This window comes from Dromiciops gliroides, chromosome 2 (genome assembly GCF_019393635.1).
Source record: "Dromiciops gliroides isolate mDroGli1 chromosome 2, mDroGli1.pri, whole genome shotgun sequence".
In the NCBI taxonomy this organism is placed as follows: Eukaryota; Metazoa; Chordata; class Mammalia; order Microbiotheria; family Microbiotheriidae; genus Dromiciops; species Dromiciops gliroides.
The window spans coordinates 676,600,984-676,617,628 of NC_057862.1; the positions used below are offsets into that span (position 1 = coordinate 676,600,984).

At 44.4% G+C, this 16,645-nt stretch overlaps 1 protein-coding gene across 6 annotated transcripts in view; it reads left to right on the forward strand.

Annotated features, from left to right (window-relative positions):
• The first annotated feature begins 13,316 nt into the window (after nt 1–13,316).
• The window catches only part of ZNF638 (zinc finger protein 638), a 162,080-nt gene continuing 158,751 nt past the window's right edge, over nt 13,317–16,645 (forward strand). For 4 of the 6 annotated variants that reach the window (XM_043986999.1, XM_043987001.1, XM_043987000.1 and 1 more), the window contains exon 1: nt 13,319–13,572. In XM_043986999.1, the coding sequence (XP_043842934.1) occupies nt 13,385–13,572 (188 nt within the window). In that variant the 5' untranslated portion in view covers nt 13,319–13,384. Of the gene's footprint in view, nt 13,573–16,645 lie in introns of all 6 variants that reach the window. The other 2 variants (XM_043987004.1, XM_043987005.1) reach the window with 1 other exon arrangement.

The following is a 16,645-nucleotide window of genomic DNA, read 5'->3' on the forward strand; positions in this document are numbered from 1 at the left end:
AGGGAAGCTTGTCAGAGAAGGCAGCCGCCCATCCCAAGGGACAAGGCTCTCTGTCCCATCCCTCCCAGCCCGGACCTAGGAGGCTCTGATTCCTGGGCTCGCCCCCTCATAAGAGCTCTCTGTGTACGGCTGAGATCAGAGCCTAGGGACAGACTCTGCCCTGACTGGGTCACCCTCAGCCATCCCTCCCTCTCTGGACATGAGCTTTTTGGGCGCCTGCCCACAGCACATGTTACCGTACAGCCCATGGGGGAGGGCACAGTACTCACCGTTCCAGTCTCAGCTTACCTCCTGACCTGCTGGGTAACCTTGGGGAAAATCTCTTCTGGGCTCCTGGCCACAGACTTGCCACCTGTAACGCAGAACGGTTTATCTGCACTCATCCCCTGGTGGAGAGAACGTGGGGTCAGGAAGTTAAGGATTTCAAAGTGGTCAGTAAGGGCTGTCATCTGGAGAGGAATGTTGTGGGATATTCTCATTTCACGTCTCTCCGCTCTCACGGGGGACGTTCCAGCATGCAGGAACCCCTAACCACCTTCCATGCTGCCGATTTCTTCCCCAGACTATGCACCTTTCAGAATGTTGCCCAAGCCTGGAACAAAGAAATGGAGTGCGTCAACCTTTCCATTCGACCTCCTTTCCTCTGGGTGTGGAGTCCTGGAAAGCGTCATGGGGTTTGGAAGCAAAAGCCTGGCCCCTTAGCTGCTAGCTGGGTAAATCCGGATTAAGTCACCCATTTCTCCTAGGTCTTGGTTTCCTGATTTGTAAAGTGAGTGGCTTGGATCAGGTCACCTCTAAGACCTGTCCAGGGCTGAAGGATCACATGTTATGAATCCTGGGTGTGCCCAGCTTTGCTGAGCCCAGAGCATCACTCCCCCCCCCCAGCTGAAGTAGGCAGAGATGGGCATAGGGAGGGAGGGCAAGGCCTGCCTCCCACACACTATAGTCTCTAAATAAATACTCAGTTGATTGAGAAGAGGAGAGCTGTCTCTCTGGTTCCTCTTGGAGGTCAGTAATTATTGTCCAAGATCATTGTGGGAGAAAGGGTGGGAGGAGGAAGGGAAAAAGAGACAACAGGAAGGAGAGAAGCTTCTTTCACTTGGAAGTCAGAGTGGTCCTGGGCTTCAAGAGGGGGATTCAGAAAATGTCACTGACTGAAGCAGGCTCTGGCTCTGGCCTGTGTCTTTGGAAAGCACAACAGTAAATCTGCAGAGAGGAATTAGGGCTCCAGAACTGGAATTAGACGCAGACAGATGGGTTCACACGGGGCTGTGGCCTATGCTAGGGGGCTGCTTTTAGGCAGAACCTGGCATCACCCAACCTCAGTTTCCTCATCTGTGAAATGGCAAGAATCCTCCCACTACCTTCTGCTCAGGTTGAGGGTCTATGTTTTTTTTTTTTTTTTTGTGGGGCAATGGGGGTCAAGTGACTTGCCCAGGGTCACACAGCCAGTAAGTGCCAAGTGTCTGAGGCCAGATTTGAACTCAGGTACTCCTGAATCCAGGGCTGGTGCTTTATGCACTGCGCCACCTAGCTGCCCCTATTTATTTATTTATTTATTTATTTATTCATTCATTCATTTATTTATTTTGCTGGGCATTGGGGGTCAAGTGACTTGCCCAGGGTCACACAGCCAGTAAGTGCCAAGTGTCTGAGGCCGGATTTGAACTCAGGTACTCCTGAATCCAGGGCCAGTGCTTTATCCACTACACCACCTGCCTGCCCCAAGGGTCTATGTTTTGTTTTTTGTTTTTTTGTTTTTTTAGTGAGGCAATGGGGGTTAAGTGACTTGCCCAGGGTCACACAGCCAGTAAGTGTGAAGTGTCTGAGGCCGGATTTGAACTCAGGTACTCCTGAATCCAGGGCTGGTGCTCTATCCACTGTGCCATCTAGCTGCCCCGAGGGTCTATGTTTTTAAAGCAGAGTTTTTAATCCAAAGGTAACATGTGAAGATGAATTTGTATTATTAATATGCTTAATATGACTACCAATAGTAATGTTATTAATATGTTACTAATAATTATTACTGTGCTCGATATGGATCATTGTCATCCATGTTAATGGTAATATTAATTAATATTATGGTAATTATTCATCTGCATTTCCCCTTACAGTACTGATGCATGTAAAGGCTAAAATTTTAGCTGTACTGTCTAAAATATCTAATGAGTGGTCACCAATAAATTATAAGCTTTAGCAAGAGTTAGACTTTTAAGCGTTTATTAAGGAGAATAAGAATTTGGTAAAGAGAAAGAGAAAGGCCTAGATTCCTATCTATTAAAGGCAGAGCGCATTTCTAGCTCCTTTCTCCACTAGAGTCCACAGAAAAGAGCATGAGTCAGAGCACCAGGCTCCCCCTTCTTCTTCCCACAAGCAAACGTCACTTCCTGACGCCAAAGAAAAGACTCATGGTCTTGCCCTCAGAGACCTTCACCTCATGGCAGAGCTTTTCTACAGTAAGTCTCCAGCAGGTGGCGTCATTCCAATCATTACATGCTTACTCCAAAAGGCAGATAAGTTGATGAAGGATTGAATTCCTTCCACCCAGTACAACTTGCCATCAGCCCTGCAGCTGCACCCCTTTCTCCTCCCTGGACTCCAGAGAGGAGTTAATCCAGCCACTCAATTCAGGGCTCTTAGACCCTGGGGCTGAGCTGTACTGATAGGCAAAGTCACGTCACCCACTGTACCTGCATGGCCACAAAGGCCATCTCACCACTTGTACTGACACCCCCCCTGCCCCCCACTTTCTACCTTTTGCTCTGGGAACAGTAAGCAAAGCAGCGTCAGCAGCATCCCCATTGCTTCTGGAAAGGGCACGACCATCTTCCCCTATGGTGCCACTCTCTGTGCCTGGGCCTCCCCAGACCAGAACTCTCTTTTTCTCCCCCCACTTCCTTATGAGTCTTGTCCCCCCCCCCCATTAGAATGGAAGCTCCTTGAAGGCAGGGGACTGTCCCACTCCCATATTTGCAGTCCATGACATACAGTAAGAGCTTAATAAATGCTTTTTTCAATCATTTTTTTCCTTTCTAAAGTGCTCCTATCCAAGTCAAAATTTTGGAAAGCCTCAGCTTCTCCTCCTTCTCCCACTTTCATTCCACCCTTCAGTCTCTTCTCCACTGTCATCTAATTTCCCTTAAATTGTGAGACTTACTCTAGGCCTGAGAAGGAAGCAAATGGCTAATGATTTATGGAAAAGAAGGGCTGAATTGCCACATTTACTCATGAGTTTCTTGTTCTCAATGATCTTGATGCAAAGCAGGCACACATCTATCAATACACATACACAAATAATAGATAATCATGTATATTATGGAATATTATAATATATATTGTAACGATTGGAATAACGCCACCTGCTGGATACTAACTGTAGAAGAGTTCTGCCCATGAAGCGAAGGTCTTTGAGGGCAAGACCAGGAGTCTTTTCTTCAGGAGTCAGGAAGTGACGCGGACTAGTGGGAGGAGGAAGGAAGAGACTGGCGCTCAGTCTCGCGCTCTTTCCTCTGGACTCTGGCGGAGAAGGGAGCTAAGAATGTGCTCTCCCTTTAATAGATAGAAATCTAGGCCTTTCTCTCTCTCTTTACCAAATTCTTATTCTCCTTAATAAATGCTTAAAAGTCTAACTCTTGCTAAAGCTTATAATTTATTGGCGACCACTCATTAGATATTTTAGACAGTTTAGCTAGAATTTTAGCCTTAACAGATGGCTGACCACGAAGAGGAAAGCTAAACCTGTCTTCTGATCTTCTGGTTGGGTAAGAAATTTCCCCTCCCTCTCCCTTTAACTGCTAAGTACTGGCGTACTGGCTGTGTTTTCCCTTTAAATTTTTTCGAATGGACCTTTTAAACTCCCTAATTAGCCTATTTTTGATTTTAGTCTGTTCAACCAGACAAATGGGAGATAAGATCATGTTAATGCTTTGTTTTTGTGGATTTTCTATTTTTCTTTTTCTTTTTGTTAAAAGAGCCAGCAACTTACTCACACAAGGAAATATCTCTCCCTCTCCCAACCATGCTTTTTCAGAGAAGCCTGAAGAGATTCCCGCAGCTTTTCCCAGTTCTAACAGTAATTGTTGCTTTAATTTTGCATGCCTGGAGGCAATGACCCACCCTCTAGAAGCTTTTAATCCCCTAGCACCTGGAGGCAAAGTGGGGGAAGAGGAATCCAGGCCTGAGTTCAAAATCAAGTCTGATTCAAATTGCTCTGGTCCCTCCCCTCCTCTCCAGACCCCACCCTCTACTCCTCACATGGCCAAGCCCATTGCTTCCCCTGCCTGGGAAGTCCAGAGATGTGATGCGCATGCTCAACTTTTTCTACCTGCATTTGCAGCTTCAGGCTCAGCCCTTCCCCATCCTGGCTGTGCTTTTGAGACAATCTTAGAAAACTCTTTAAATTCCAGATATGCTCGTTTTGTTCATAATTTTGCTAACCTGCTTTTGTCTTTCATTAGTAATCTTATAAAGCATTTGTATGGTGAAAAGCCCGACAGACAATATAGAGGGGTTAAAGAAGAAAAACTTAAGCTGAATAAGAATGACAATCATCAACATAGTTCAAGACAATGCTTCTTTTGGCATGGAAGGATATATATTTTAGAGAAATGTAGAAGTAAGCAGCAAGGTATTGATATGAGTATTGGGGATTTTAGATATCGGAATAAAAGGTGTTCTGAATTCACTCAGAGTATTAATATCAGTTCAGAGGTTACATAGGATTTCTATGCTATTACATATACATTTTGAAATTAATGGTATGGGTTTATTTTCATAGAGATTTTCATGCTTTTGAGATTGTGTTTTATATTTAGTTTTTAAAACAAGGAGAATATTTGTAAAAGCTTTTTATAGTCATGTGATCAAGTTTATATTTTATAATACTCTTATTAATATTAAGTTCACATTCATTTAGACTTCCTTAGTTTGAATTTCATTGTCTTTTATTGTTCCATGTGTATTTTCTTCTATTCATTTGTCTATCTAATTTTGAAACATTGCAAGATGGTTTTGATTTTATTATACAATGTTAATTCTAGGAGTATTGTGCTCCCATATTCTGAGTTGTTTGTTTTTGTTATTTTTTCTCAACTGATTATTTGATCAAACTCTTTAAAGCATTTCCCTGGCAAATTGGTTGCCATGGCAAGTGTAAATTGATTCTAGAAGTATTATTTTTGATAAGCATATTCCAAAAAAAAAAAAAGAGGGGAACATTTGTAAAAGTTTTCTTTGAGATTGTGTTGTGCTTTAACTTGTATTTAAATATGTTCAGATTTTTCAAAAAAGTAATTGTATACTAAGTTAAAAAAAGGGGTATTATTTGAAATTGTTGCATAATTATATATTGTGTTCTGAGTCAAGATGTATTCACATTTTTTGCAATCATTTATTATCCTCAATTTTTAAATCCATATGAGACTTGGATTATGGGAACTTATCATTTAAGACACTAATTACCTTTATTCTGAGTTATCAGATGCCAGCTGGCCAAGGTGCCATCCAATCACAAGAGGAATACATGCAAGAGCAGACACTGAATTGTCACATGAGGGGAGACATGCATGAAGTCAAGGTATGGCCGAGGGAACGGCTTTTGACTAATGTTGAGGTTGGATTCTCTTGGTTTAATATTTTATTTTATTTTTCCCCACAATATTGTACAGATGGCTGGAAGTATTGATCCCACCCATCTCACTTCTACACCTGGCTTCTATGCTCCCTCCTATATGCCTGATGCCATGGACATCTCAATCCCATGCATCTGATTAAGTCTGACTCAGTTTCCTCCAATATGTTCGGTGGCATGGACATATATTCCATCCACCTATTTTAAGCCTGGCATACTGCATGGACAGTACATATTGCTCAAGTGTGGGAATGCTCATATCCCATCATTTCTCTGTTCTTTTATGGTAACCCCCATAATTATCTCAGGTGCCATGATAAATAACAGTGTTGAATTTGGCCTTGACACCTGTTACCAATTATATTAGATTTTCTAATTTCTCATAATGGCATGAGGATAATTAGGCAGATGATGCAAAAAGTGATGAAACAAAGATAAAAATTATTTTTAAAAATTAATATCGCAGCAATTGTCTTTTCAATTACTCTCCATAAAGGGGGACTATAATAATAATATAATTTTAAAGAATGGTTCAATTTTTGTTTTATTATATGTTTCATGTGTAACAACTAAGATTCTGAATTCCCTTAGACATGTTTTTGAGAACTTTCATTGTTTGATTTGATTATTGACAAAGCTATTTTAAAGTTGTGTTAAGCTCAATTTTGTAGGAAATTTTTCTGGCTGATTACCAGTATCCACACATCAACCCCTGAAAAGACTTCCATTCCATGACTACACCTAGAGGACATCTAAGAAAAGACTTTCAGAGACTTTAAATGAACAGTTTTGATTTGTTGTTTTTGTTGTTTTTTTTCTCTTTCTGTTATAATATACACCATCTGTAACATGTATTCTCTGCAGAGGCCCTCCCTTTGCAAGACTAATGTCAAAGCGTCGGTTCATGAGGACAAAAAAAAAAAAATCGCCCCTCTGGACAAAACTTTCCTCTCTTCCTTTTCTATATTGTTGTTCACATATTATTAGCTAGCAATAGTTATTATATTCTTTTTACTGTTCCGTCAAGGAAACATTTTGTTTCTTGAGGAACAACAGGGGGGACTGTAACGATTGGAATAACGCCACCTGCTGGATACTAACTGTAGAAGAGTTCTGCCCATGAAGCGAAGGTCTTTGAGGGCAAGACCAGGAGTCTTTTCTTCAGGAGTCAGGAAGTGACGCGGACTAGTGGGAGGAGGAAGGAAGAGACTGGCGCTCAGTCTCGCGCTCTTTCCTCTGGACTCTGGCGGAGAAGGGAGCTAAGAATGTGCTCTCCCTTTAATAGATAGAAATCTAGGCCTTTCTCTCTCTCTTTACCAAATTCTTATTCTCCTTAATAAATGCTTAAAAGTCTAACTCTTGCTAAAGCTTATAATTTATTGGCGACCACTCATTAGATATTTTAGACAGTTTAGCTAGAATTTTAGCCTTAACAATATAAATCATAGAAAGTTACAGAGGAAAGGGAACTTTACAGGTCTTCTAGCCTTTGTAGGTCCACTTTAGGTGGCCCAGTGCATTTATTAAGCACCTACTGCATTCCAGGCACTATGCCAGGCACTGGGGGTATATACAGGGACAGAAGTGAAGTCATCCCTGCCTGCAGGGTGCTTACTTCTATCAGGGGAGATAATTGGGGGAGGCAGGGAGAGGCATAATCAGCCAGGAAGATCAGGAAAAATCTCCTTAGGAGCTGGCATGGCAGGGATTGAAGGGATTCTGAATGGCAGAAGGTAGGGAGAGAGTGAATTCCGAGAATAGAACAGACACAAGAAATGAAGTGAGGTGCAGGAGGTTCTGTTTCAAGAAGGTTAGTTTGACTGGAGTGTCGAGCGTGTGAAGGGTAATGATAGGAAATAAGACCTGAAAGTTGGGTGGGCTCCTCCATGGAGGATTTAAAATGACCAACAGAGGAGATTATATTGAATCCTGGAGGTAATCGGGAGCCACCGGAATTTAGAGAGAAGGGGAGTGACAGGGTCATTGCTTTTTAGCAATATCACTAGCAAATATCACCTAGGTCACCGTGTGGAGGCTGGATTGAAATAAGGAGAGGCTACTTCAATAATCTAGATAAGAAATAATAAGGGCCCAAACTGTGGCAGTGTGAGTGGAGAGAAGGGGATGGATATGAAAGATCTTGTGGAGGTAAAAACAAGATCTGACAACTTAAGAATAAATAGCTGGGGCAGTTAGGTGGCACAGTGGATAAAGCACCGGCCCTGGATTCAAGAGTACCTGAGTTCAAATCCGGCCTCAGACACTTGACACTTACTAGCTGTGTGACCCTGGGCAAGTCACTTAACCCCCATTGCCCCGCAAAAACAAAACAAAACAAAAAAAGAATAAATAGCTGATGATACCATTGCTAGGTATATATCCCAGACATCTCCCCAAAAAGAAAAGGATCAATTTGTACAATTTATAGCAGTTCTTTTTGTGATAGCTGAGAATTGGAAATCAAAGGAATACCCACCCATGGGGGAATGGCTAAACAAGCTGTGGTATTTGATGGTGATAGAATATTATTGTGCTGTAAGACATGACAAGCAGGATGATTTCAGAAAGGCCTGGAAAGACTTGTATGAACTGATGGATAGTGACATGAGCAGAACCAGAAGAATGTAGTACACAGTGACAGCAATATTGTTGGATGAAGAACTATGGATGACTTAACTATTCTCAACAACACAAGACAGCCACAAAGGACCATTGATGAAACATACTATCCACCTCCAAGGAAAGGACTGATATTGATGGAATACAGACTGAAGCAGGCTGTTTTTCACTCTTTCATTTTTTCCTTTTATCCAAGTTTTCTTCTACAAAATGACTAATGTGGTCATGCTTTGCATAATTGCACATCTGATTGCTTATGGGTTGGGGGGGGAGGGGAGAGAGGGAAGGAGGGATAAACCTCGGAACTCAAAACTATAAATAAAACATTTATTCCTAAAAAAAGAAGAATAGCTGACATTTATATAGAACTTGCTCTCTGGCTGGCACTTTGCGAAACACGTTATTACATCATTTGATCCTCACAACAACTCTGGGAGGCTGGTGATATTATTATCCCCATTTTGCACATGGAGAAACTGAGGCCTACAGAGCTTCATTGACTTGCCCAGGATCACAGACTTAGTAGAGGTCTGAAGCCAGATTTGAACTCAGGTCTTCCTGACTCCAAGCCTGACACTTTGTCTACTGCATCACTTAGCAGCCCCTTCTTGGATATGTCTGTTGGGACAGAGTGAAGAATCAAGGATGATGGCAAGGTTGTGAACCTGGGTGATAAGAAGGGGGCATAGTAGGTAGAATATAGGACCCCAAACACTCACAAAAGTGTGACTGGGCAAATCAAGTCACTTCATCTCTGTCTGCCTCAGTTTCTTCATCTGTAAAATGTGGATAATAATGGCACCTACCTCCCAGGGTTGTTGTGAAGATCAAATGGAAAAATATTTGTTAAAGAGTGCTTGTCACAGTGCTGGCACATAGTAGGTACTATATAAATACTAGGCATTATTCTTGTGGTTATTATTATTGCCCTTGACAGAAACAGGGAAGTTTGAAGTGGGTGGGTTTTGGCAAAATGATGAGTTTTGTTTTGGACATGTGTTTTACATGCCTACTATATGTCCACTTTGAAATGTCCAGTAGGAAGTTGGTGATGAAAGACTACAGCACCGGAGGGGCAGCTACTGACCTTGGAGGCAGGAGGACCTGAGTTCAAATCCAGCCCCAGACACTAGTTGTATGACCCTGGGCAAGTCACTTAACCCAGACTGCCTCCTCCCCCCAAAAGACTAGAACTTAGGAGAAAGACTGCAGAAGATTACATAGATCTTTGAGTCATCAATATAGAGGTCATTTAACTCATGGCACTTTATGAAGCCGCCAAGAGAATAGAGAGAGAAGAGAAAAGGGGGCCCAGGACAGAGCCTGCAGTTAAGGATGCTGACCTAGTAAAGGTGACTGAGAAGGCATGGTCAGAGAGGCAGAAGAACTCTGAGAGAAAAGGATCGGATGGGGCAAAGTGAAAGGAGAAAGGGTTTTCAATTTGTCAAATGCTGCAAAGAGGCTCAGTAGGGGTAAGACAGAGAAAAAGCCATTGGCTTTTGTGTTTCTGATATCACTGGAGACTGAAGAAAGCCGTTTCAGTGGAATGAAGAAGCCAGAAGCCAGATTGTAGAGTGAAGAAGAGAGAGAAAGGACTCTGCATCCCCTTTGGCCCAGCAATACCACTACTAGGTCTGTATCCCAAAGAGATCATGACAAAGGGAAAAGGACCCACATGGACAAAAATATTTCTAGCAGCTCTCTTTTGTGGTGGCAAAGAATTGGACATTAGAATACTCTTGTGCTATAAGATTTTTTTTTTTTTTTGGTGAGGCAGTTGGAGTTAAGTGACTTGCCCAGGGTCACACAGCTAGTAAGTGTTAAGTTTCTGAGGCTGGATTTGAACTCAGGTCCTCCTGACTCCAGTGCCAGTGCTCTATCCCACTGCGCCACCTAGCTGCCCCTCTTGTGCTATAAGAAATGATGAGCCCATGGATTTCAGAAAAACCTAGAAGACTTAAGTAGACTGATGCTGAGTGAAGTGAGCAAAACCAGGAGAACATTGTAGACGGTAACAGCAACATTGTGTGATGATCAACTGTGAAAGACGGCTCTTTTCAGCAATACAATGAGCCAAGATAATTCCAAAGGACTCATGATGGAAAATGCTCTCCACATCCAGAAAAAAAAACTATGGAGTCTGAATGCAGATTGAAGTCATACCTTTGTTATTGTTTTTTGTTTGTTTCTTCTTTCTTGTATTTTTTCCTTTTGTTCTGATTTTTTTCTCACAACATGACTAATATGGAAATATGTTTAACATGATTGTAATGTATAACTTACATCAGATTGCTTGCTGGCTTTGGGAGCGGGGAGTGAAAGGAGGGTGGGAGAAAAGTGTGAAACTCAAAATCTTACAAAAATTAATGTTGAAAATTACCTTTACATGTCATTGGAAAAAAAATAAAATAACATACTATTTTAAAAAAGAAGAGAGAAAGAAGAAACAAAGGGGAAACATCGTTTAGTCACAGGGAGTGGGGAGAGAGGGGATGTTAACCGACAGATGCGGATAGACCAAAGCAGGGATTCTTTTTAACATGGGCCCAGGAGCTAGCGCAGCAGGTAGTTAAGTGACAGGGAGAGAAGGAAGATTAGGGAGAGAGTGGAGATGATAGAGGCAATCAACAGGAGAGGACGGGGTGGAATGAGATCACTGGTGCAGGTTAGTATTAGCAAGGAGAAGGGCTACCTCCTGATGTGAGTCGGGGGTGCAGGAGGAGAGAGTGGAGGAAGGCATCTGAATGACGGGAGATGAGGCGGAGGGGAGAAGCAGCCGCTCCCGGCGAATGGGCTTTATTTTCTCCGTGATATATGAGACGAGGCTCTCAGTTAAGAGGATTGGGGGAGGGTGAATTAATTAGGGAGGTTTTTTATAAAAGAATTACCTTGCAGCAAGGAGGGCCCAGTTAAGATTATATAACATAAATTACATAAACATAATAATAGCACCCACCTGACAGGTTGTGTCGAGGATCAAAGGGAATAATATATGTGAAGTGCTAACTAAATTCTGCTCATTAGCATCATTATGGCCAGCTGTATTCTTTCTTGACAATCACCATTTTTTTTTTGAGGACTCATTATATTGAGGCATAAGGGAGCCTCTTTTTTTTCCGAATGAAAAATATCAGGAAATAAATATTTCTCCAGTCTAAAGACCCTTCCAGACTAACCTGAAAGAAAGAAATTTTATCCATTCTTAATCAGATTTCTAGGAAACAACTTCCTAAAAAAAATTCTCTTCCCTCAATCCTCCAGGAGATGTAGGGCTGGGTCTGAAGTCAGGAGCACTTAAATTCAGTCTAAGATACTAGCTGTGTGACCCTGTTTGCCTCAGTTTCCTCATTGGTAAAATGAACTGGAGAAGGAATGACAAACCTCTCTAGTATCTCAGCCAAGAAAACCCCAAGTAGGGTCAGGAAGAGTCAGACATGACTGAAAAGAGACTGAACCACCACCATTTTTCTATCAGGAGAGTTTGTAAAAGGATGGTAACCAGATTTAGATAAGAAATACCTTAATCTAGGGAAGTTCACTGCCTATCTCCACCAGTGAGGCAGTGGTGTGTAAAGGTTAGTGGAACATTAGACTTGGAAACAAGGAGTCATGAATTCAAATCCTGCTTCAGGAACCTCACTAGCTGCCTAGCCTTAGGAAAGTCACCTAGCCTCCCTCAGACTCAGTTTCCTCATCTGTAAAATGGTGATAATGATAATAATGGCATCTACTTCACAAAATCTTAAATCGATCTAAAAATGCTAGCCATCTTATTATTAATAATTTTTAACCATATAGAATAGTTTAGGAAATTATTCTTTAGGCTTTGCTGACATTTTTGACTTGTTTGATGAAACAAACTCAACTAAAATTTTGAACCCTTGGTCATACTTGCCTGTGAAATTTTCTTTCAGCAATACTACAAATTGTAACTTTGAATTAGCTCACATTAGAGACTTTTCAAGGGCACCAAGGGACCCTGTCAGTTTGGATTTTAAAGGGGCAAAAAGGCTTAGATTGGAATAATTATAAGGAATAAATTTATTTCTGGCAGGTTTCTGCCTAAAATGTAGAGAAGACAATTTCTTCCCACAATAGTAAATGCCTTTGACTTGAACCCGTGAATTTCTTCTCCTTGGACTCTTCTCCACTTCCTTCTTTTCTTCTTCTTCTTCTTTCTTTGCTGGGCAATGAGGGTTAAGTGACTTGCCCAAGGTCACACAGTTAGTAAGTGTCAAGTGTCTGAGTACGAATTTGAAGTCAGGTACTCCTGAATCCAGGGCCGGTGCTTTATCCACTGCACCACCTAGCTGCCCCCTCCACTTCGGAATAATTGTGAAAAATAAACACAACTTCAATTCTTGAAGGCCTTAGTGAGTGTTGGACAACAAGAGTGACGACAGAAGACCACAGAATACAACTTAAACACAATTCACGAACAGGCTGGGTTGTGTGTGTGCGCAAGGGGCATCATCCAAGATTTGGCTTTTCACAATCAAGTAGCAAGGTGGTTCAGTGGGTAGAGCAGGACTCGGCATCCTGCCTCAGACACTTGCTAGCTGGGTGAGCCTGGACACGCTTGCCTCAGTTTCCTACACTGTAAAATGGGGCCCATAAGAGCCCCCGTTTCCCAGCGGGGATCGGATGAGGTCACATTTGAATAGCCGGCTATTATATAAAGGCTAACCAACGTTATTGGCTCGGTGAGGCTGGGGTTCCCGACAGAAGCATCAGCGCCGGTCCCTCCCCGCGAGTGGTTCCTCCGGTGGGAATGAGAGACCCCCCCCCCTCCTCCCCGGAGGCGGGCCCCGGCGGGGTGCCCAGCCTTAGACGTGGCAGGCTGGCTGCAGGGGCGGGGCCGTGTCAGTTACCAGGGCCACGCGCCCGCCCGGCTCCCGGGCTCCGCAGCGCGATCCTCCCCCCTCCCCCGAGATTCGAGCTCCTCTCCCCGCCTTCTTCTCCCACCTATCAGGCTTCCCGCGCTCGGCCCATCCCTGCCTCTGATTGGCCCGCAGGCGCGGAGGGGGCGGGTGCCCGGAGCGGCTCGCGGAGCCGGCGGCGTCGCTAGCTCAGTCTCTCCGGGTCTCCGCCCGGGGTGGGTTGAAGGGTGTGAAGGGCCAGACAGGGGGCGCGAAGATGCCCCAGGACGGCGTCGCCGGCGGCGCGCCCGGGCAAGGGAAGGGAGCCCTGGCTGCCGCCGCCGCCGCCGCTGCCGCTTCTGCCGCCTCTGCCGCCGGAGTGGTTGGGCTCGGTGGCGGGGCGCTCCTGCCGAGCCCCGCGTTGGTGGCCTCCGTAGCTGCGCCCGTCCCGGACCCGCTAAGGCGGTGAGCGCGTCCTCTGGGGAATCTGCGGCCCAGCGGCGAGTGCGCATGCTCCCTGGGGGTGTGTGGGGCCCCGGAGAGAGGAGGGGGAGGCCCGGCGCGGGCGGGGGCGGGCGCAGGGGCGGGTCCGGGTTCTGCGAGAAGGCAATAACACTGACAGCTGTATTTTCTCTGTAGAGCGCTTTCCCCACCTCCCATCTTTTCACTCTTACTGCTCCCCCGCTGGGAGCTAGCGGCTCGCCCCGGGCCAGAGAGGGCCGCGGCGCTGCCCTAGGCTCCCGGCTTGACCCTTTTTCCTGAGTGACCTTGGGCAAGTCACTTAGCAGGGTCAGCCGGGGGGAGGGGGGGCGCAATGGGGAGACCCAGAAAACCTGAGTTCAAATCCGGCCTCTGTCGCTTACCGGCTGTGTGACCCTGGGCTAGTCACTTCACCCTGTTTGCCTCAGTTTCCTCAACTGTAAACAGTAATCCCACCTACTTCCCAGGGTTGCTGTGAGGCTAAAATGAAATGATATTTATAAAGCGCTTTGCAAAGGTTGCTATTTAAATGCTAGTTGTTATTGTTATTATCCTTTTTCTTACAGGAAAACTAAGGGGCTAAAGAGTCTCTGAGGTTCTCTTTCTGGGATCCTCTGTGAGTGGGAAGTTGGGAGAGTGTGGGACTCCCCCTTGAACTTAGCTCTTCCTGATTTCAGGTCCAGCATTTTGCTCACTAAGGATGCTACCTCCCCCTCAGGGCCCACTTGTTAGTATAAGACTTTCCCAGTCAAGGGAGAGCATCTAATCCAGGGATCTTTAACCTTTTTGGGGGGTTTTAAATATTTGAAGAAAATGTTAAATTTGAGTTAGTGCTTAGTGAAAATAAAGATGCATCCGTGTTCAAGGACCCTTTGAAACCTATCCACGATGGTGGGCCCCAGGTTCAGAGCCCTGTGATATTCTAGCGTAACCTCACTTTACAAATGAGGAAACTGGTGACCAACCAAAGAGAGTAAGAGACTTGCATATTCTTGGAGGAAGTGAAGATATTCAGGCTTTTTTGGAATAGAAGGGGAACATCTAGTCAACGCCTCAACCCACGGATGAGAAAAAGGCCCAGATGGGGAGGAGTTATGTAGCACATAAGAGGGAAATGCAAGACTTAAACTAAAGTATGATAATGTCCCGTCCAGGCCTGTGTGTGTGTGTGTGTGTCTGTGTGTCTGTGTGTGTGTGTGTGTCTGTCTGTGTCTGTATATGTCTGTATGTGTATGCATGTGTATACACACACACGTCAGTCTGCTTCCCTATGTACATATGTGCTGGCATTAAGGTGATTTAAGAGCAGATAGAAAATGAGATCTGATGACTGCGTCCTGTCCTTCTAGTAGAGAGAGACAGGTTAGAATTAATAATGGGAAGGTACCTTCCAAGTAGTCCAGTCTAACAATCTCATTTTGCAGATGAGGGCACTGAGACGCCTGGGGTGAGGGCTAAGTTCAAGGTCAGGGTTGAAGTCGGACTTGAGTTTTGTGACTCCAAACTCCAACCTTGTTACCCAGGACCAGGAAGACTCGTTCTTCTCACAGGCATCGGGAGCTCATTTCCCTTGCTGATAACCAATCACTGTCCCATTGTCCTTTTTGTGAATCCAGGTACTCATATCTCCATCACTTCAGGACTGTTCACTGAGAGCCTAACTCTTGGACCACTGTGTAAGGGCCTGTCTACCTGGAAGTATTTATTCAACTCTCCGGGGAATTTAGCTTTAGAGTTGTCGCCTTTTCTTGCTCCTCTGGGGTGCTTAGGAATTTGTTTAAAACAGTTTAACAAATATTTGTGGCTTAAGAGAGATCCGGGAACTCCTCTGGTAGGGCCTTTCCTTTTTTTTTTTTCTGGTGGTGGGGAAATACATGCCATTGATTTCTGGGGTGGCTTCTGCGGAGGTGGGGGGGGACTAAGATCGAGTTGGGCCTCAGTCCTGAAGTGCCAACAGGCTGGGGCCGAGGAGGGCGTGCTGCCAGAGGCTTTGATGCAGTTATTTCTGGTCGGCCTAAGGACTGAGTGATTCGCTTCCCAGGCTTGGCTATGCCACAAGGAACATGGAAGCCCGACCAATTCCCATCACCCAGAACAGGCACAAACAGCACCCAAGAGTATGGCCTGTTCCCCTGGCCAGACAGAGGTGGCCCCGCTCCACAACCCTTCTCCTTTTCTCACCTTTTATCCTGGTTTTCTAATCTAACAGTGTTGGTGGACGTTGTCTCCTCTGTGCCCTAGAGTCACTAAACATTAAATTGAATAGCCAAATAACAGAACTTTCCCAACATTTATGGGGTCTTAGGTAGTAGGATGGAGCATGTGTTTTATAATCTCATGGTTTTATCATGTAGTGATGTTTTGGTTTGCCCCAACCCAATGCCACTGGATTTTTATTTTTATTTCTGCTTTCTTATCCCAAAGGAGGGAGATGAGGAGAAATAGGCTGTGTCCCTTGGGTGGATGCATTTTTGGCTAATCATGGTAATGCCAGAATTATTTGTTTCTTATGGCTTGCCCCATTCTGTTCTATTGTACTGTTTCTACCAGTTGACCCTCTGGAGTGGGGTTAGCAGTAGGGGATGTGGCCATAGAAATACAGTTGTGCTTTGTTTTACACAATAGATATGTTTATTAAAAACACAGCATTTCAGTGGATAGAGCACTGGCCCTGGATTCAGGAGGACCTGAGTGGCCTCAGACACTTGACACTTACTAGCTGTGTGACGCTGGGCAAGTCACTTAACCCCCATTGCCTCACCAAAAAACCCCCCAAAACCCACAGCATTTAGTGGGCCATGTTTTTAAAATGCCAGGGGAATGTCTATTTCAAGGAAGTCCATTTGGAATCCTTCCTTAAACCAATAACCACTTCTTAATCCATTCTTCGTTTAATGGGAGAGACTAATTGCTGGCTTGGCCGAAGTGGCTAATCTGGGGGCCTTGGTGCACAGGGCACCAACACCAACTAGGGAATACCTACTTGAAGTGTCCAAAGAGGAAATCACCAAATCCTGACACTTGTTATGCTGAATTTGATGTTGTTGTTGGCTTTTTT